This window comes from Boeremia exigua (assembly GCF_020726555.1).
Source record: "Boeremia exigua strain MPI-SDFR-AT-0100 chromosome Unknown C7974scaffold_6, whole genome shotgun sequence".
In the NCBI taxonomy this organism is placed as follows: domain Eukaryota; kingdom Fungi; phylum Ascomycota; class Dothideomycetes; order Pleosporales; family Didymellaceae; genus Boeremia; species Boeremia exigua.
The window spans coordinates 163437-183199 of NW_025763523.1; the positions used below are offsets into that span (position 1 = coordinate 163437).

Sequence of the window (19763 nt, forward strand, 5' to 3'; positions counted from 1 at the left end):
AAAGGTTGGAGCAGAGCCGCAAGGAGTTCACATCAGGATTGCGATGATGGGCCCTTTATGTGAGTGGTTCCGCGCATCTGGTTCGTTGCCCCGGTCCCGCATTCGTCGAACGAAATACTGACCGTGTGATCCCCACCTCCAGCCTCTTGCAACTCCCTCAACGGGCAACGCGCAAGCTTGCTCGTCCGATGCAGCCAGTGAGAGCCCAAAGAAAGTTTCCCTAGGAGCGGCTGGTCATCAGAGCTATACTGGAAGTAGATGTGTGTCGCGTGCACAATGTCCGACGGGAATATCGAATGTCACTGCAGCATCGCCATTACCTAGGTACAAAGGGAGAAATTGTAGTTAGTAGCTTCCGCGCAGACTCTCAACGTGTAAGATAACTTGCAACATAGCTGCTGTCCAAGGGACCTCACCTTGTCCCTGTATGTCGATACCAATGTTTACGGTCAAGCTTTCAATCAAGCAGTAAGCTCCCACAAGCATCAGCGGGGTTGCAAGCTAACCGGATCCAGCGCTATCTCGGTTCCCGGCAACGCCTCCTATCGCGGAGAGAACACCTAGTTGGTGTTGATTGAGCATTGAAATGTGAGCTTTTCTGCAAAGCTTGCTCAGTCTAAGAAGGTCGCATGTTTGTACGAGAGTGAGCTTCGCTTTCAGGCAAGGCATGCCGCGTTAGGCATCCGCGACTTTCCTGTGTATGATCTGGGTCGTGTCTGCCAGGCATTCGTGATTTCGCACGGTGAACCTAACTTTGATGCAGAAGAAGCTTTTGCGACTCTGGACATCGTGGGCGATAACCGACGTGCCTTTAAAGCACGAAAGGTGCTCGGGATAACACATGAACCCAAGAGAAGCTCATTCACATGACGATTCGTGCGACCCATCAATGTGTCAGGTTTTTGCACAGTAAACAACTTGCAGCATATGATATGCGATGGTGCGAATCCTGCAATATCCTGCAACAATTTTGAGGAAGGTTTAGTAAGTGCTGCAAAATCTGAGTTGAGAAGAGCAACCCCGCCTTGGTATTGAGTTATATACTATGTACAAGAAAGGCACGGGCGGTCAATGTTGATATTGCTCTCCAAGATGTTTGCGTCATACTCTTTGTATATGACACATGTTCATCGAATTGTCGCTCGATAAGAGTGGGGTACTGATTCATCTTTTCAAATGTATCTACATAGAAGCGGTCCGTCTACGGGACGCATTGAACTCTGTCGGGCCGTGTCCGGATGAGAGCCGAGTCACCGCTTCGAGCTGCAGTTCCTGGCCTCTTCGTCATACACTGTGTTATGCGCGGCTGTTGTTGACGTTGCGCAGGGCACCTGCCGACAGTCTCCTGCGCTGATTGAGCAGCTCTTACTTTGCTGGTCGACTGCTGACCTTCCACAACCTTCATAAGACACGCATTAACTACACCAAGAGTATACCGCAGTGCACGAAGCACCTCATCTCGCGCTCCACAAAAGAGGGTCCATCATACGACGGCAGAAGTACGGTCGAAATGTGGTGCACGATTCATGCTCGCGAGACCTACCCTTGGGACGCGTGGGAGTATGCAGTGCCATGCGTCCCCGATGCGTCGCGATCAGCAGACCACGACTCACACAGCGGGTCGCCGTGGAGGATTCCCACGATGACACGATACTGTCATCATGATTCGCGATGAGCGTTGTGGATGCTGGGTCTTGCGCCGAGGCCATGCCCGTAGGATGCAAATTATTGCCCGCTCGCCGAAGGTTCAGATCTCGCGATTCAAGGAACGCATGCTGCTTGCCTAGGAAGCATAGTTCATGCTGGCTGCATGCACCCTCACGAAGCACAGCACCAACTGTCGAAGTTGATCGACGAGCTATCGCAACGGTCCCTATAATGTCAGGGCTTGTCGGCGTATCAGAGCAGAGGCCACCCGGGATCGCCACCAATACTGTATGCAGGTCTGGGGATGACAGCACAGAGATTCACCAGGTCGTTCGGCCCTTTCGAAGTCAGGGATGTTTCTTGCTCTTTATCCTGCACGTGCCAAGGGCAGGGCTGGCATTGGCAATCTACTGGGCAAGCGATGAGGCGATTTTACATGATCCACTCACAGTTGTAAACGCTGATGGAGCTATTAGGTTGCGGGAGCGATTTCGTTGAGGCTAACGTGGCCACCAACGGGAGAGCACCGCGGGGAACTGTTGTTCTGTTCGCTCGTCGCTAACGGTTAAGGCTGTCTCACCAGCAACAAGTTCCTGCACCCCAAGAACACAAGCGATTATGTTCTGACCAGTTGGGATCGCAATCCTGCCAGCCATTTCGGGTTGATGATCAAACCGTCACATATTGCCCGGACCTTCGCCTACATGTCGTTGGTACTGCTCGTTCTAAGGCCGATCAATGCGGCCAGACCGCATGGAGGTATTGCGCTGTTGCGGGTACCTGTCGGGGTCCGAAAAACGACCAACTTCGAACAATGTGGCACTCCCTTGCCCGTCACAGCCGAGTGTGGCTAGCCGACACAGGAGAGCCCTGCATCATCGCACGACTCAAGTCGTGCTCGGGGCGTTGTAATCCTTGGACATGCTGAGGCACAGCCGTTCCATGCTAATGATTAAGGTTCAGTTCGCGGTGATTGATCGTTGAGGCCCTCTATTCTTATAGCACTCCACGCTCGCTCGCTCCTTCGACTCCTATTGTCAGCCCTAAGGTCCTTATCGTCGTGTCAAGAAACAGTCCACCCTTTCGGGCTACGATGTAGGAAACCCCAAGCGCAGCAACCAACACGGACAAACATCAAGGGTCCCCGACACTCCTCCTAACTGTTATATTCCGGGGCGAATGCACCATACAGCAGGGCTGAGCGACCTTACCTGCGAGCATGACGATGGGACCAGAGGCGAGGAGTGACCCCAGAAATGCGAACCTTCCTCTAGTCAATCAACCTCAGACGATCCTGGGGACTACGATCACCTTTCTGGTATGTGTGTCCTCGGGCAGCTCATGTCGACGTTCACTGACTCGCAACTTTAGTCTCTCGCTCTCCTAACAGCAAGTCTGCGATTGATCGGTCGTTGGCGCTCTCGCTTCTGGGGCTGGGAGGATGCCTGTGTCTTTTTTGCTTGCGTTGCGAGTGCCTGCGGAGACACCATGGTCTGTTTGAGTATGTTAAGACCCATCTTGCATGTACAGTTCTGACTCGGGCTAGTGCCTTTCAACGGACTCGGCCTTCACTTCGCTACTCTAAGTGCCAGCAATGCAGAAGCCTACTACAAGGTCAGTCCTTGTGTAGACGTTCGAGTTTGGTCTGTGGCTGACGTACTTGATAGGACATATGGGCGAGCAACAGCGCTTACTGTGCTAGTACGACTTTTATCAAACTGGCAATTCTTCTACAGTACAGGCGTCTCTTTGTTGAGGCAGCGATGAGTACTGCATCCCCACGGTACCGTTTAGGGATAAGATGTGTTTGGGCTGCTATTGCCGTTTCTGCTATGTGGGGACTCTCCTTTTTCTTTCTTGCACTGTTCCCCTGCCAGCCCGTCAGGAAGAGCTGGAAAATCATGACGCCGGGCAAGTGCGTGGGATGGGGAACCAAGGATCCCAACAAGTTCTTCAACATGTGGGCATCACATGCTGCGAGCAACATGTTTCTCGACATAGTTGTTCTGCTATTGCCCGTGCCGTTTCTTGGAATACTCGACGTTCGACACAGATGCAAGAGGTCTCTTATCGCTCTCTTCTCCTTGGGAGCAGTGTAAGTGCTACCAGGCATCGTTTTGCCCAATACTAAACCATCACAGCGTCGTATTGGTGTCTATAGGCCGCTTGATAGCGCTCTGTATCTCCCGTGCCGGCACTTACCCTGTTCCCGACATGTCCTACCACGCGCCCATAGTGTTTATTTTCAGCGTCTTGGAAGTCAACATCGCAATCTGGTGCGCCTCGATCCCAATCTTCTGGCCCATGATCAGCTCGCTCGCCGCGAACAAGATCCTGGTCGTCAACGAAATCGTTGTGCGCGTCGAACAGTACCCAAAGGGTAGCCTCGATGGCGAATCCGGCATCGGTCTCTCCTCGCAACTGATATTGGAAGAACTCCCCAGCTCCCCCGCTCCATCACACCCCCGACGTCTCAGCACTCTGGCGCGCACCTTCGACCACCGGCCCAGCCGCGATTCAATCCGCAAACCAACGCACAAGAGCAAGGGCAGCATCACCTCACGCTCCGACCACGAGCGCCGCTCCAGCCAGGACAGCCAGCGCAACCTGTACCGGTCGTCGACGCACGACTCGAATAACACACCCAAGAGCGACTACGACTGGTTCACCGAGCTGGACAGGGAGTGTGTGGGCCGCCGCACAATAACGCGCATCGAGACGGGGAATGCGGGGCCGCGCCCTGATGAATCGCGGTAGCAGACGGCGGTGTGTAAACCCTTGCGCGTGGACTGTGGAGCCATTGTTGGAGTACTGGAAGCTAGATACCCCTGCTGTTAATGTAATTCGACCTGCAATCGCACATAACTACCTCTCCACGCCTAGTGTGTGTAGGGGCCTGTACAAGGTTTTCTGGCGTCCAGAAGCAGCAGGTCTGGCTCGCGGACTCACTTATTAAATACCGTGCCTCGATCTATCGTTTACGGGAACGGATCGGATCCTTCCGTGACGCTGGATCGCGCTAGACGGGAGGGGAATGGACGGCTGCGGCGATAGCGCACTCCCCGTGCCCGGTGTTCGCCCGCAGTGCACACAGACGGCTGCAGAAGGATGTGCCGCGGGTGTTCCACGTACCGGGGGTCCTTGTGCTGCGGGTATAGTGCGAACAGCATTTCTGTCCGTGTCGTGGGTATTGTGCGGGTCCGTTTGTTCGATTCTGCGATGTCTGCTGGGCAACACAGAATCAAGAGGTGTTACCTCGGCAGGTCGGCGTGGTGAGAGGGTCGCATGGCACGCGGTGGCGACACGTAGCGTGCTCACGATGACAGCGAGTCAGGCTGAGGCAAGAGTGGAGTGCGGAACAACGAAGCGGAACAACGAAGACGTGACGAATGTGGCAACGACCGTGGCGAGAGTAGAGCCGAGGCTGGAGGGAGATGCGATGGAATTGGGAACGACTGTGCTCAAACTCGGGTTCAATTCGGGTTGGAAAGTGGTGATGGTCTACAGCGAGGATCAGGACGGAGGCTAGATGTAGGCTAGTCAAGTCAAGATCGTGTGTGAGGAGTAGTTACACGCTGCAAGTAAAACACCCAAATTGATGGCTGGACTGGAGTTTGCCACGGAGTCTGACGGTTTCGATAGCACTACCGAGCGACGAGGCATCCAACGAGGTCACAAAGATACTCGAAGTCTGATCGACCTGAGAATGCTCTTCCTTGGGTCCGCCTCCTCTTAACCTTTGGCGGACATGAATAGATGTTCGATATCTACTCTCTAATAATCATCTCTTTTACCACAGCTGGGAGATCTGAGGTGCCTTTAGCCGTCTTGAAAGATTTGAGGTCTGCTTCAGGACGGCCAATAGACCCCGAAAAAGACAGCTGGATGCCTTCAGTTAACGCAACCATACTGATAAAACAGCGTACTGTTAACTATCTTGATCCTTATGTATTGTGACTTGCAGCTACGTCGGTGGCAGCTAGGCGTTCTTATAACGATGTCCAGAATGTACAAACAACCCCCAATTGTTTAGTCAGTGATGCAAAATGAACTGTGTGGAGCATTTCTACAGTACACATAGTAAGGTTGACCTTATTGCCGTCACTTCGCTTCACTCCAGATCGCCCAGATTGGCTCAAATGGGTCGGTAACTTCACGCGGAGAAGCCGAGAGACGTCTCATAGATCTTGGGATGGGACAATATTACCCGACCATCACAACCCCCGTATTGAGCCCGCAATACATCAAATGTGTTGCACTCTTGGATTACTACGATATGCCATAACCAATAGATGCTGTGGGATCACAGAAGAGTTTGGTGAGCGCTCACCCACATGCCCAGGAAGTGATGTCGACAAGACCGGTACAAGCCCGTAGGACAGTCCGAACGCAAATTGACGGAAAATGGAGGAACCAGACCCCGATTGTCACGCGATTCCGCGGCGAGCCTGCAGCAAGTCACAAGGCATTCCATCCCCACTATGCCGAACCCTTACACTTCAAGAAAGTCACCACAATCCACCCCCATTTCCTCGATCAGCAACGCCCCCCACCGCCGCTACAGCTCACTGTTTCGCACGCGGCGCGATAGCCCCGGGCAATCTGTCCCCACCCTTCAGACACACACACAGTCAAATCTCTCTCCACCCCCCAGCTCAGCCCCACAGCCGTCCACCAAGCAGGTCAGGCGGCTCTCTACAGTGAACCCGCTTCGAAAAACCGCGCGAGGCGTCTGCAGAGACCCGGACTCGCTGCGACGCTGCGCGATGCGGAAACATGCTGTGGATCTGCGCCGCGAAGCCGCGGTGATGGGCGTGGATACGCACTGCAGCGGTGGGTGTTTGGACAGAGTTTGATAGTGCTGCGTGAGTATACGTATGCACTGGTGGGAACGAGTGAAATCGACGGCATCTTGTGACGCGGGCTTTTGTGTACATGAAAGGTGACGCGCAACGGGTTGTGGATGTGGTTGACTTGGGCTCTAGGATGATCGCTGGCGATACATGCGGACCCCCTTGTTATACGAACACTATGTAGGAAACCCGGGCTCTTTTACTTGCTGGTATGCGGTGATGGTACAGATAGACTGGACCTAGAAGAGTGTGGCGAGACGCTGGAATGTACTATTCTTGTTAGCATGATGTTGCCGCTGTCGTTAATGTATAGGCAGAAGTAACGTGTAGTTCTACAGCAGCTATTATAATCCAGATCTCTAGTATTACAGTGCGGGTAAGCGGTAAAGATAAGCCCTGGGCCATTTCTTTAGCTACATACTGACCAAGCTTTCTCTTGACCTAGCCATATAGACAGGACCGAGTTTCCTCTACACCCAGCCATATAAACAGCCCACCCACCCCCAGACACCAAGTACCCAGCACAAGACCACCAGCCAGTCTCGTACCACTGTAGACCGACCCACAAGCTCCAGTACGAACACAGCGCTGTCGACACTCACTCCCGGCACACGGCACACGGCACGCGGTGAGCGTCGAGCTCGTCCACCTACACGGACACGTACCCACGGCAGCACAGCCAGACACCTTCCCGTGCCACGAACGCGCCCAGCGTCAAGCAGCACAACACCAACAGTCTAACCAGCAGTCCATCCCCACGGTCGCGCCCCAGCCCAGCAGTCCGCCAAGAACCAACACGGCATCAAGAAACCTAGCACCACGCGCCCCCCCTACCGCCCCAGTGCGCTGCAGATAGATAAGTCTCCGCGCCGCCAGCGCGCGTCCACGGCGAGAGCGCCGTTGTGCGAGATGCAGGCGGACTGCCTGATGCACTGCTTTCGCGTGCCGTTGGAGCGAGGGGGTGCAGGTGCCGGGTGAGGGGTGCGAGACGAGGGAGGAGGGAGAGAGGGAGAGCGGGGGGAATAAGAGAACGAGGAGACGAAGGCGTGGAGGTCGCGGAGACACGGGGGGCTACCGCAGTGAAGAGCGATGCAGAGGCGCGGCGGTGAGCACGGTTGCTGCTGAGCAACGCGGTGGGATAGTATTAAGAGGGGTGTGTGGGCGCGCAGAGAGAGTACCTGGGGGCTCGTACAGAACAGCACGACAGCACTGACGAGGTGATGCGACAGCACGAGCAACACAGAATCAATGGGTGTGTGTGTGTGTGGTGTGTGCGTAAATCATGCGTATATTCGTTGCGCATCTACACCCCCCATCCCCCTTTCCCATCTGCCCCCTGCCATCATCGTATAAACACCCCTCAGCATACACCCCCTAACCGAACTCCCAGCACACAACCCCCTAGCTAAACTCCCTCATAAACCCCTCATGAAACCTAACCAACCTCTCCGTCCAATCCGTCCCCGGCGCCAAAAACGTCGTGCGGAAATGGTACGTGCCCTCCTTCTGGCCGAACCCAGACCCGGCAACGGTGCACACGCCGGTGGCGTCGAGCATGCGGAAGCAGTAGAATTCGTCGGGCTTGCGGTTTTCCTTTTTCGCTTGTTCGAGGGCTTTTGGGGGGAGCGTGATGGTGGGGAAGAGGTACATGGAGCCCTGGGGGTGTTAGTTGTGGGACGTGAAGAGGGGGGTGGAGATGGATGGATGGATGGGGGGAATGCAATGGGATGGATGGATGGGAGTACGCACCTGCGGCTCGCCGCACACAACGCCCTCCATCTTCTTGAACGCCTCGTACAGCGCGTACGCGCGCTCCCGCAGGCCCTTGAAGATGGCGTCGTACTCCTGCTTGTACAGCTCGTAACTCGGCTCGCCCTCGCGCGGCGGGTTCACCATCATCTCCACCACGCACTGCCCTATCACGGGCGGACACAGCTGGATGGAAATGAACTTGTAGATCTCGGCCGCGACCTCGGGCGCGAAGCCGACGAGTTCGAAGTACCCGCCGCGGTGCCCGCACTCGCCGACCATGCCCTTGGAGATGGAGTGCAGCGAGGCGAGCTCGATGTGATCGTAGGGCCCCGGGGAGGCGGCTTGCAGGTCGCGCAGGGCTTTCTTGAAGGAGATGAACTCGCCGACGAAGACGTTGGTCTGGTAGACTTCGTCTGCGATGACCACCAATTTATTCTTGGCGGCGAACTTGAGCACGCTCTGGATGTCCTCGGCGGGCAGCGAGGCGCCGGTCGGGTTGCCCGGGTTGATGATGCAGATGGCCTTGACGTCGGTGCCCTCGGCGACGGCCTTGTCGTAGCTGTCCTGGATGGCGGCCAGGCTGGTGCCCCAGTTGGCGGCCTCGTCGAGGTAGTAAGGGACGCAGCGGGCGTCGAGCACGGACAGGGTGGCGGTGTACAGCGGGTACTGGGGGATGGGCACCATGATGCCGGTCTCGGGCGAGGCGCAGATGACGTGCAGCAAGGTGTTGACGCCGGACGAGGCGCCGTTGCTGAGGTAGATGTTGTCGACGGACGAGGGGTGGCCGTCGCGGCGCTCGATGTAGCGGGCGACGGACTCGCGGATGCCGGGGGCGCCCTGCGACTGCGAGTAGGCGCCGACGCTGTTGACCTCCTTCAGCAGGCGGCGGGCGCGGGCGACGGCGTCGGGCTTGTAGCCGAGGGTGGAGGTGAGGACGTCCTCATGCTCGAGGAGTAGCGGGTTCTCGAGCAGCGACGCGACCTGGCGGAAGAAGGTGATGGGCTTCTGGTCGAGCTGCTGCGGGTTGCCGATGTTGGCGGCGATGACGGTGTCGAAGGGCAGGTCGGCGCCGTTGCCCTTGGCCAGCTGGGCGCGGTACTGCTCCGACTTGACGGCGAGCTCGCCTCGGACGGCATACTGCGCGGAGCGGACGTGGGGGTTGATGTTGTCGAGCGTGAGCACTGTTGTGGTGGTGGAGGACATGGTGCGGGCGGGTGCGGAGAGCGACGAGACGGGCGATGTGACGGGCGATGTGACGGGACGGATGGTCGAGGAGCGAAGCGTAGGGGAGCGAAGCGTAGAGGAGCTCAGTGACGCAAAGCAACGAAGCGGCGTAGAGCGAAGCGTAAGAATCACTACGCAGTCAGCTTGTATCAGCACTCTTAGACAGCAACAAACGCGCACTCAATGGCAGACGAACAAGCAAGCAAGACGACAAGTGCGAAGTCCACGCCAAAAGCGCCCGCCACCAAAAAGCAAGCCCCAGACAAGTGATGCGTCAACACCCTGCCCCACGGAGGGGTCGCCCGCGCACGGCCCGCGGCCCAATCGGCTGCGTGCAAACCGCCGGCCTAGTCGACGAGCGGTCATGGACGAGAGATAGATGCATTGGAAGACTGATGCATTGAGAGGCACGTTGAAGACAGACACGCCAATACACGCAACACCACCGCCTAAACAGCAAAGCACAAGCAAAGAAAACACAACGCACCTCCATCCCCACGCCTCACCATCCCCCCCCGTCTACATGCAGCGCCCAGCAGCCCCGACGCCGACGCCGGCGGCATGGTGTGTCGCGGAGCTGGTCGGCCGAGCCTCGGAGGTCTACGCTCGGCGGTAGCAGGCGAGCGGGCGCGCGGGCGAGTATTCTACGGGTGGGCGCCCGGTGATGAGGGCGGAGTGGGACAGGAACGGCGAGTGGGGCGGTCGCGGCGGCGCTAAGCAGCGGTTCGAGGTCGCGTATCTTGTAGGTATCTGCGCGGATCGAATACCGCAGCCTGCGTATCGCTCGAGTGTATCGGTGTGTATCGGTGTATCAGCGTCTCGTAATCGCTCACGCACTACGCACTTTAAAGCGCGGGTCGTGGCCAGCAGCGTGGGAGGCAGTCTGCGCAATCGAGTGGTGAGTGGTGAGTGGTGCGTGGTGCGTGAGTGGGAGGGGACGGGGGATCTAGCTGATGAGGTTCGGGGGAGCTGAGGAGATGGGCCGCGTATCTGCCCGCGTCTGCGACGGGAGCGGCGGGTAGGCAAGGGGGTCCGGGTGGTGCATGGCGTGCAGGGCGGTGATGAGTGGACTGGTGACTGCGGCTTGCTTGCGTTGTCGCCATGCGGGTGTCAAGATCACGTAGTTGCTGTCGACGCACGCAGCATTGTCGGCTCTTCACATTGTCAGCTCTTCACATTGTCGGCTCTTCACATTGTCGGCTCTTCACATTGTCAGCTCTTCACGACGGCCGATATCACGTAGCATTAGCACCTCTCACGACTGACGACCTCACGTAGCTGGTGCATCCAACATGTCTGAGTATCGTATCTGCATGCTCTTGACGTAACTCGTGTCTTTTGCGCGTCCGCAGACGGCTGTCTACTCATACTCGTACTTTGCGCGCCGCAGACGACTGTCTACTCGTACCCGTACTCTGCGCACCGCAGACGGCCTACATCACACTCACACTGTCTGTCCCACGCTAACCGCGCTCGCTGCCGCGCAGCCGCACGGCCTGGCCGTACTTCTGCAGCTTGGTGATGAGCTGGTCGCCCTGCTTGACCACGTCCCCGTACTGCTTGTTCTTGTCGTCGGGCCGGTTGGTCTCGATGATGCCCTTGACGCGGTCGATGGTGCACGGGATGCGGTCGGCGGCGATGAACTTGGCGAGGTCCCTGTGCTGTTAGCATTGAACGTGTGACGTGACAAAAAAACCCACCTGTCCAGAAAGTCGACCGTGACGCCAAAGTCGTGCGCCATGCTCTGCAGCCCGACGACGCGGTACGACTGCAGCAGCTGCTGGTAGCCGCGCAGGCGCATCTCGCGCACGTACCAGCCGCGGTGCTCGTACAGGTAGCGGTCCTGGCTGAGGAAGGCCGTCTCGGTCTCGCCCAGGGCGGTGAAGAAGTTCTTGTAGTTGCCCTCGTACAGGCTCTTGACGAGCCCGGACAGCGGCGCGAAGTCGATGGCGGCCTCCTTGTCCTGCTGGCCGCCGAGCGTTGTGAGGTTGACGGGCGCGGCTGTGGACGTCGAGGCGTCGGCCATGTCCTCGTCGCCGGCGCCGGGCCCGGCCGACGTGTGCCCTGTGATGGCCGACAGCTTCTCCTCGCCGCTGCCGACGATGGCCTTGATCTCGGGGGCGTCGACGACCTTGGACTTGAAGTCGACACGCTTCAGCGAGGACGAGCCGGCGAGGATGGCGTAGATGACGAGGCTGGAGTAGCTGCAGAGCTCGTAGCTGGTGAAGGTGGACAGGCTGTCGAGCAGCAGCGGCGCGGCCTGGGCGTGGGAGCGCACAGTGAGCAGGTGCAGGCCGGTGTAGGCCTTGAGGCGGTTGCGGCGGTCCCAGTCGCCGCCACTCTCGACCAGCGCACTCGCGCGCTCGATGCTCTTCTTGGCCAGCACCTTGTCGCCGAAGAACAGGGCCAGGCGGATGATGGCCAGCACGATGTCGATCTTGGTGCCCAGGATGCCCGTCTTGTCGAAGATGGCCTCGTAGCTGGCAATGGCCTTGTCCTGCGCGGTGTCAGTATGCTGATCACTTCTGTCCGCGTCCACGCACCTTGTCGCCGATGCGGTTGTACAGCTCGGCGCGCTTGCCCCGCGCAGCCTGCACCTCGGTCTCGCCGGCCTTCTCGGCGGCCTCGTCCTCCTCCTTCTGGATGGCCTCGAGCTCGGCCTCGTTCGCGGCCTTGAGGCGCTCGTACAGCGCCTCGTCCCAGGCCAGCGGGGCGTCCAGCGCGGGCGTGCGGGTGGCGAGCATGCTGGCGATGCTGGCCGACGGGCGGCGGTGGGCGGTCGGCTGGTCGGCGGTGCCCTCGCCCGGGGCGTTCAGCACGCCGTCGGCGGGGTGGGCGAGGTAGCGGTACAGCGGGGCCATGCTGTGTGTCTCGATGGCGTCCTGCACCGTCTTCAGCGACGCCTGCTTGGCGGGCCGGGCGGCGGCGGGGTTGGTGAGCTGGAACACATGCTGGGCCAGCTGCAGGTCGGGGTACTTGGCGAATTGCGGGTCGCCCATGGTGGGAGGTGTGTGGGTGTTGGAGTGGTGGTGGAGGCGCGGTGATGCAACGTGCTTGGCAGCGCGGTGAGCTCGGTGGTAGCTAGCTCTGCGGACGACCGAAGAAAGACCCCAGCAACCGCTCACCCAGCAATCCACTCACAGCAATCCGCTCACCAACAATCGCCCAGCAACGAGATACCCCGGCAATCCGCTCACCCAGCAACCGCCCAGCAATATCGCCTCCGCTACCGCCGCCCGCACCACCGCCCGCCTTGAACCACCCACCACCACCCGCACCACCCACCACACCCCATGGCCGAGAAGCGCGGCCGCTCCCCGTCGCGCTCGCGCTCGCGCTCCAGGTCGCCGCCCCGCCAGCGCAAGCGCCCCGGCGCCGCCTCGCGCATCTCGGCCGCCGACCGCGAGGCGGCGCGCCGCCAGCAGCTGGAGCGCGAGCAGCGCGACGCCCGCACGGCCCAGCAGGAAGCAGCCTCCCGCGGCGTGCACGACGTGGTCAAGCAGCACTACAACATGGTGCCGGAGCGCGGGCGCGAGTGGCGGCAGACGGACAGCAAGATCAAGGGCCTGCGCAGCTACAACAACTGGGTCAAGTCGTCGCTGATCCACAAGTTCATCGGCGACGAGCGCAACCTCAAGATCCTCGACATCGGCTGCGGCAAGGGCGGCGACCTGCAGAAGTGGCAGGCCTCGCGCAAGGTCGAGCTGTACGTCGGCTGCGACCCTGCCGATGTCAGTATCAAGCAGGCCAAGGACCGCTACGCCCAGATGCAGAAGAAGTCGCGCCGCCTGTTCCACGCCGAGTTCTACGCAAAGGACTGCTTCGGCGAGTGGCTGGGCGACATCCCCATCATCCGCGACGTCGGCATCGACCCGGGCGTCGGCCCGGGCAACGCCCAGAGCCAGCGCTGGGGCGGCGGCGGCTGGGACATGGTCACCATGATGTTCTGCATGCACTACGCCTTTGAGAGCGAGGCCAAGGCCAAGGGCATGCTGCGCAACGTCGCCGGCGCCCTGAAGAAGGGCGGCCGCTTCATCGGCTGCATCCCGAACTCCGACCTGCTGTCCGCCAAGGTCCTGGAGCACCACAAGGCGAACGGCACCGCGCCCGCCGACGCCGACGACGACGACCGCCCCGCCTTCGCCAGCGACGACGAGGACTGGGACCCGGAGAAGAGCCTCGACAGCCCGAAGCCGGAGGACGCTGAGCCCGACACCAAAACTACCGCCGCCAAACCCGCCGCCCCCGAGTCCGCCCCCGAGGAAGGCGAGCTCGCCGACCCCAACCTCGCCTTCGGCAACGCCCTCTACCGCGTCAAATTCTCCACCCCGACACCCCCCGACGGCGTCTTCCGCCCGCCCTACGGCTGGAAGTACTTCTACCACCTGATCGAAGCCGTCGAGGCCCCCGAGTACGTCGTGCCCTGGGAGGCCTTCCGCGCGCTCGCCGAAGACTACAATCTGGAACTGCAGTACCGGCGCCCGTTCCGCGAGGTGTGGGATGAAGGGAAGGAGGACCGCGAGCTCGGGCCGTTGAGTGAAAGGATGGGGGTTAGGGAGAGGGGGGGCGGCAGGCTGCTGACGAGCGAGGAGGAGATGGAGGCGTGTGGGTTTTATCACGCGTTCTGCTTCTATAAGGTGTAGGTATGACATCACGGGGGCTGCCAAGTGACTACGAAGTGGTTTGGCAAGCAGGATGGCGCTTGGGGTGTGGCTACGGCGTTGGCTTTTCCTTCTTTTGGTGCTGCCCGGCAATGGCGGGCGTGTACACGGTGCAATACCGCAACGAAGCGACTCAGTATCAGATCAAATCTATCAGTGCAATATGTCAGTGCAAGATGTTCCACGCTTGACCCTGTAACGCGAGAGCGAGCCTTGCATTCGAAGCGAGATAATAAGCTGCACGCATGCTTGCAGGGCGACAGTATAGACTCCGAAAAGCCGGGTGACGAGCACGAGCACACGAAAACCATCATCCGGGCACATGAACAACGATATAAACACATTCGCAGAACACCTCGATGAAAACCACCGTACACCCCTGCCCCCAACCCCACCACCAAACTTATATCCAACCCTACGCCGTCTTCTTCCACTGCCCCCAAACCCCCAACAGCGAACTCGCCGTCCCCGCCAACCCCACCACCCCATCATCCAACGCGACCCACCCCAACGCAGTCGCCGGAATCGTGATATCACATAAATCACTAACAAGCTGGACCTTCACCGCGCCGAGCTCCTTATCGACCTTCTTCCGCTCGACTACTTTCTCCGGGTCGCTGCTCGCGGCCACCAGAGCGCTGCGGGCGCGCAGGGTGTACAGCGCGTAGAAGCTGTGTGCGATGCTGAAGGAAATACCGGTGGCCCAGGCTTGGTTCGCGCTCCTCAGCAAGCTCGCGCTGGACGCGCTCTTACGAATGCCCGTCGCATCCAAGATATTCGCCGTGTCCAGGAGCAGGTACAGCGCATACCCCAGCTGCCGGCCCACGGCGGTGAATTTCACCACGGGGTCGAGCGCGGCGTCGGACGCGACGGCGGCCGCTTTGAAGTGCTCGATGAATTTCCCGACGCGCAGGAGTTTGCGCGCGGTGCCGAGCTGTTTCTTTGTGGTGTCGAAGGGGGCGATGGTGCTGAGGGGGCGGTTCGTGCGGTAGAGGTACCACGCCAGGAAGCGCGCGAAGTATTGGACCGTGCGGAGGGCTTTGTCGCGGCCGACTGGGGGGCGTTAGCTGTTGATATTCATATGGGATTGGGCTAGAAGGGAAGGGGGAGGGTGGGGGACGCACCGGTCGTGGCGACGAACTTGAGGTAGTGCGACACCGTGGGGTGGTAGACGAGGGCGTCTGCGACCATTTTGGCTGTGTATCTCTAAATCTCTCGGTCCTCAGACTTGATGTGTTCAATGCAGCGCGCCGTCCGGTTGAGGGCAGGGCGTCGAGATAGAATTAATCGCGGATGTGCAGAGGTGACGGGTGGCCGAGCCGATGAGGAGATAAGGTCGGACGCGGTTGCGACATCGCGGCCGCAAGCTGGGGAACGCTTGTGACCAACCTCGGCAACCGGGCGGGTCTGGGCGCCAGGTCACGGGCGAGTCGACTGCCGGGCTGGGGTGCTTGTGGGTTTGTGAATGACATGTGACATTGCGGAGGTGGAAATTGTGGCAGAAACTATGGCAGAAATTATGGCAGGAGAGACATGTTCACTGCACAATAGACGGCTTTCGCTTCCGAGGCTTGACGTGATGGAAGACGTGCGACTCCCAGGCGGAGAATGTAAACCCTGCCCAAGGGCTTGCCACGCCATTGAGCACGACAGCGCCGTGTCCGCCAAGATATCCCTCGTGAATTGACATTCATACGATGTGTTCCGATCTACAATCACTCAACTATGTCCTCCTGCCTCACTCTGGGCATGTGATGCGGCTCCTGCTTCTAAACCCGAGGCTGGATGGCTGTGCAAATCTCACTTACCGAGCTTCGAGTGTGGTTTCTCACGGTCAGTGCGCAGCGTGGAGTAGTTGCTTTACACGAATTTCTTGTAATTGCTGTACACCAATTTCTTGCGTGGCTGCGAGAGGGATCACGTGAGACATGCCGTGATGCAGACAGTGTGAATGAGATAATGGGTATTGATGCTATGCTCATGTACATACAACTCTACTCGGGTCTCCTGCCGACGACCACAATGCTGCGCTTATTAGTCCCTGCATGACGAAAAGGAGGCTGACTTACAGTGGCCAGTAGGCATGACACCCAGGGTCCTTCAACTCGCCCCGCACCTTCGCCAGCAGCACCTGCAGTTCCTCGAGGGACCAGCCGTCGTAGAACTTCAGCAGCCGCAGGCTCAGCCCCTCGATGCCCTCGAGCATCGCGCTCAGCTGCAGCAGCCCCGCGTCGCGCAGCCGCTTCTGCTTCGGCCACGGCCCGATGGGCAGCTTGAACTCGCGCACCGTGATGTCGACGAACCCGGCTTTCTCCAGGTGGCCCTTGATGAATTCCACGCTCGTGCGCAGGCACACGCCGACCTTCATCGCCGCTTTGCCCTGCTCCACGCACCACGTGTTGAACGACGTCCCCGGCTTGCGCGACGTCGGCTGCATGATGGCCATGTAGTCCATCTCCTGCAGCTCGATGTAGCCGCCGGGCCTGGTGTGCGCGTAGGCCTGTGCGAATAGCTTGTCCCAGTTGCGTATGCAACCGGTCATGGTGCGCATGTGGACGAGATCGAAGTGGTCGAGCGGCCAGGTCCAGTCCGCTTCTGCATCGTCAATCTCAAACTTTACGTTCGGCGGGACCCTGTCGGCAATTAGCGGTCCGTCAGACATCAGACGGCGGGTGTTGATGAGAGTGGGTTCAGCGGGTACACACCATGTGGGCTGGATAGGACTTAGATCTGTCGCAGTCACAGTAGCACTAGGAAACTGCTCGCCGGCATCAATGGCCCAGATACCGGTTCCCGTCCCGATGTCGAGGATTTGTTGAGGACCTTCAAGCGGGGCGAAGGTGACCTTGTCGCTGAAGACCAGCTGTATCGATGCATACTTGATGTCCAGTCGGTCCTGCTCCTGCTCGTCGTCTGGCAGGATGTACTCCCCGCTCGCTTTCTGGTAAGCGTGGTACCGTCTCCCGTTCTCAAAATGGCCAGCCATGATGCTAGACGTCAACGAAGCCGTTTCAGACGCGAGATCTCCATACGACGAGTCAGCGTCTGAGTTAGACCAGACGTCAAGATCGCTCGCGCCATTGCCAGCGGCCTGCGATTCGATTTCACTTGCACTGGTCTCCATGGTGGTCGTCAGGCCTCGCTCGTGCTGGCTCGTTTCGTGCCACTGTCCAGTCACACGTTGACGTCCAAGCTCTTGCACGACCCTCAAATCCTGGAATGCAGACAACCACGTGCCTTTCGATCACAATGTAGAGTCACAACAGCGCTGTCGTGCTACAGCGGTACACAGCAACAATGTCGAGGCTGGTAGCGGGAATCAAGGATACAGTCTCTCGAAGACGTCGGCGAAGTAGCCCGCCGAAGACGCACGCAGCTTCCGTGGCGCCGGCAAACGTCCCACATCCGTTGATCGCTTCTTGCTAGACCCTTTGACGTTTTTGCCGCTTCAGTCCTGGCCAATAACATTTTTCGGGGAGCGCATTCGCTTATGAATGGTTTTGGGTAGCGAAGCTGGTGTTCCTCGGAGCTTGCCGCTGATGGGGTGAGGGGCAACACTGGGTGGCTGGAGCTGCAGCGCGCACCAAATGTGGCAAGAGCTGTGAAGGGCATCTACCGTAACGAGCAACTGCGATTCTGGAGGTCAGAGCGGCAGATGTGCGGAAGCTGACAACTACTGTACACATCAGGCCGTGTTGAAGCCCTCGTCTAACGCGGCTGTATGGGCCGTCCCTGCGTGATCTCGAGCCGTCAATACGCTACTGTAGCTGCTGAATTAGCTCGCCGAAAGCAGATGTAGCAGCTCATACATGATGACAGCAGACGACTCCTTCCCAGAGATCTGGTACACGTACTGCACGCGAGTCGCATCGTACAACTGTTCAGGATGACAGGCTCCACTAAGAACGACCTGCATGTCCTCATTGCCGGCGCCGGTAAGTGAAACGCATGAGAATGGCGTGAGAATGGCATGGAGGGGTAGCTTGGGCTAAGCAGAAACACAGGCACAAGTGGTCTGCTTGTAGCTCAGGGTCTGAAAAAGGTGCGTCGAGAGAACACAAAACCAGCATCACCCTGACGTCTGCCTGCAGAACGGCATTGCCTTCACCATCTTTGAATCTGAGTCAAGCACAACATATCAGACGCGGCCCCGAGAATGGGGCATGACCCTCCATTGGGGCTCGTCCCATATCGCCTCCTGCCTCCCTGACGAGCTCACTGCCCGTTTCAACGAAACCTATGCCGATCCGTCTCTGAAACCTGACGCTGTGACCGGGCTGCCCATCCACAATGGCAAGACCGGAGACCTGATCATGGAGATGGGCGCCGAAAAGCCGATGCGGGTCAGCCGAAAGAAAATGCGTAACTTGTTCAGCGAGGGCATTGACGTGCAGTACGGCAAGCAGGTTGTACGTGCCTACGTAATCGACGACGCTTCGTCGCCGGACAACGGACGAGTCAAGGTCGAGTTCAAGGACGGCGAGCATGCCGTGGGCGATGTGGCTGTTGGCACTGACGGAGCGAAGTCGCTGTTCAGGGAGTCAATCGTCGGCTACGAAGACGCGCAGCTGACGACCGTCCCCGTGAACCTTATCAATTTTCCCTACAAGTTCAACGCGGAGCTAGCCCTGCAGATACGGGCGTATAACAAGATCTTCCTCAACAGCATCCATCCTGATCACGGAACTATGTATTGGTTGTCGAGTACGTTCTACCCCTTACATGCCTACCGACCGGGCCGCTGATCCGCAGTCAGTTATGGACGTGCCCGACACTAACAAGCCCGAGACTTGGAGCTTCCAGGTCATGCAGAGCTGGAACGACAAGACGACGCCCCCTTCTGCCGACTTAACCACCAATGAGGGCCGTCTGAAGTTCTTCAAGGCACGCTGCGAGGAATATGCCGAACCCTGGCGCTCAGTTGGCCGCGCCGTCGCGGACGGTACGACAATCCCCATGGACAAACTGACCTATTGGGAGAAATCGAAGAAGTGGGATAACAGAGGAGGAAGAATGACGCTATGTGGAGATGCCGCTCATCCCATGACCCCTCGTAAGTTTTCGCGTTCCTGCGTTACCACAGTCTACGGGACCCTGGACCCCCACACCCCAGATCTTATCACTGATACAATCCATTCTGCAGATCGCGGCCAAGGCTTGAATAATGCTCTGCAGGACGCTTCCAATTTCGTTAGCACGATTGTGTCAGTATCCAAGGGCTCGGCACCACTCGCCGAGGCCGTCCAAGCATACGACGACGAGGTTCTCGAGAGAGGCCAAACAGAGATGGAGATCTCGCTGAAACAGTCTTACTTCATCCACGACTGGGAAACACTCATGCAGAGCCCGATGATAAAGATTGGTATGCGCCAAGTCAAGAAGGGCGAGGTATAGTCGAGTGCATGATGCGTCCTTCTGTGACTGATACAATTCACAAATGTAGAATTTTCACCTCAATGACGTCCAGAACTGGTTCAACATTTTCAATTTTGATTTGACGTGGAGTGGTTTAAAAAAATTCGCTGATCCAGAGCATTGTCCTTGTCCAATGAGTGGTAGCGATGTCTATCTATCCTCCCAACTTGTAAGAACAGTACCTTTTTCGGTAGCATATACAAACACCCCA

At 58.5% G+C, this 19763-nt stretch overlaps 8 protein-coding genes across 8 annotated transcripts; 3 read left to right on the top strand and 5 right to left on the bottom strand.

Annotated features, from left to right (window-relative positions):
• Positions 1-1201: 1201 nt before the first annotated feature.
• C7974DRAFT_375894 (uncharacterized protein) lies at positions 1202-2303 on the bottom strand (the record flags this gene model as incomplete). The annotated part of the gene is made up of 4 exons (XM_046140243.1): positions 1202-1419; positions 1544-1783; positions 2097-2183; positions 2228-2303. 4 exons carry the CDS (start codon positions 2301-2303, stop codon positions 1202-1204), a joined length of 621 nt encoding a protein of 206 aa, XP_045996767.1.
• Positions 2304-2866: 563 nt separating this feature from the next.
• On the top strand, positions 2867-4404 carry C7974DRAFT_433739 (uncharacterized protein; the record flags this gene model as incomplete). The annotated part of the gene is made up of 5 exons (XM_046144938.1): positions 2867-2965; positions 3019-3148; positions 3194-3261; positions 3315-3742; positions 3789-4404. The coding sequence occupies 5 exons, from the start codon at positions 2867-2869 to the stop codon at positions 4402-4404; spliced, it is 1341 nt and encodes a 446-aa protein (XP_045996768.1).
• A 3497-nt stretch (positions 4405-7901) lies between these two features.
• On the bottom strand, positions 7902-9455 carry C7974DRAFT_311879 (alanine aminotransferase-like protein; the record flags this gene model as incomplete). Its single annotated transcript, XM_046138327.1, has 2 exons — positions 7902-8156; positions 8250-9455. The coding sequence occupies 2 exons, from the start codon at positions 9453-9455 to the stop codon at positions 7902-7904; spliced, it is 1461 nt and encodes a 486-aa protein (XP_045996769.1).
• Positions 9456-10619: 1164 nt separating this feature from the next.
• Positions 10620-12533, bottom strand: C7974DRAFT_393611 (26S proteasome subunit RPN7-domain-containing protein). The gene is made up of 3 exons (XM_046141794.1): positions 12020-12533; positions 11177-11973; positions 10620-11132 (listed from the first exon to the last, which is right to left on the bottom strand). The coding sequence occupies exons 1-3, from the start codon at positions 12473-12475 to the stop codon at positions 10940-10942; spliced, it is 1446 nt and encodes a 481-aa protein (XP_045996770.1). The 5' UTR covers positions 12476-12533; the 3' UTR covers positions 10620-10939.
• A 321-nt stretch (positions 12534-12854) lies between these two features.
• On the top strand, positions 12855-14313 carry C7974DRAFT_393613 (mRNA capping enzyme-domain-containing protein). The gene has a single exon (XM_046141795.1). It carries the CDS (start codon positions 12989-12991, stop codon positions 14117-14119), a length of 1131 nt encoding a protein of 376 aa, XP_045996771.1. The 5' UTR covers positions 12855-12988; the 3' UTR covers positions 14120-14313.
• A 3-nt stretch (positions 14314-14316) lies between these two features.
• C7974DRAFT_424119 (peroxisomal biogenesis factor 11) lies at positions 14317-15627 on the bottom strand. Its single transcript, XM_046144413.1, has 2 exons — positions 15262-15627; positions 14317-15190 (listed from the first exon to the last, which is right to left on the bottom strand). The coding sequence occupies exons 1-2, from the start codon at positions 15326-15328 to the stop codon at positions 14553-14555; spliced, it is 705 nt and encodes a 234-aa protein (XP_045996772.1). The 5' UTR covers positions 15329-15627; the 3' UTR covers positions 14317-14552.
• A 623-nt stretch (positions 15628-16250) lies between these two features.
• C7974DRAFT_276665 (S-adenosyl-L-methionine-dependent methyltransferase) lies at positions 16251-17189 on the bottom strand (the record flags this gene model as incomplete). The annotated part of the gene is made up of 2 exons (XM_046137569.1): positions 16251-16770; positions 16843-17189. Coding segments are annotated over 2 exons (867 nt in total), but the record flags the coding sequence as incomplete, so codon positions are not given.
• An 834-nt stretch (positions 17190-18023) lies between these two features.
• On the top strand, positions 18024-19531 carry C7974DRAFT_412835 (uncharacterized protein; the record flags this gene model as incomplete). Its single annotated transcript, XM_046143680.1, has 4 exons — positions 18024-18072; positions 18142-18179; positions 18229-18841; positions 18894-19531. 4 exons carry the CDS (start codon positions 18024-18026, stop codon positions 19529-19531), a joined length of 1338 nt encoding a protein of 445 aa, XP_045996774.1.
• Between the last annotated feature and the right edge of the window lie 232 nt (positions 19532-19763).

What these genes read in the sequence shown, in the direction of transcription:
- C7974DRAFT_393611 (XM_046141794.1), bottom strand. Translation starts at nt 12,475, where the DNA reads ATGGGCGACCCGCAATTCGCCAAGTACCCCGACCTGCAGCTGGCCCAG. An exon ending in ACAACCGCATCGGCGACAAG is followed by an intron (nt 11,974 to 12,019) that starts GTGCGTGGACGC and finishes GACACCGCGCAG; the next exon opens with GACAAGGCCATTGCCAGCTA. An exon ending in ACGGTCGACTTTCTGGACAG is followed by an intron (nt 11,133 to 11,176) that starts GTGGGTTTTTTT and finishes CTAACAGCACAG; the next exon opens with GGACCTCGCCAAGTTCATCG.
- C7974DRAFT_393613 (XM_046141795.1), top strand. Translation starts at nt 12,989, where the DNA reads ATGGTGCCGGAGCGCGGGCGCGAGTGGCGGCAGACGGACAGCAAGATC.
- C7974DRAFT_424119 (XM_046144413.1), bottom strand. Translation starts at nt 15,328, where the DNA reads ATGGTCGCAGACGCCCTCGTCTACCACCCCACGGTGTCGCACTACCTC. An exon ending in CAAGTTCGTCGCCACGACCG is followed by an intron (nt 15,191 to 15,261) that starts GTGCGTCCCCCA and finishes AACGCCCCCCAG; the next exon opens with TCGGCCGCGACAAAGCCCTC.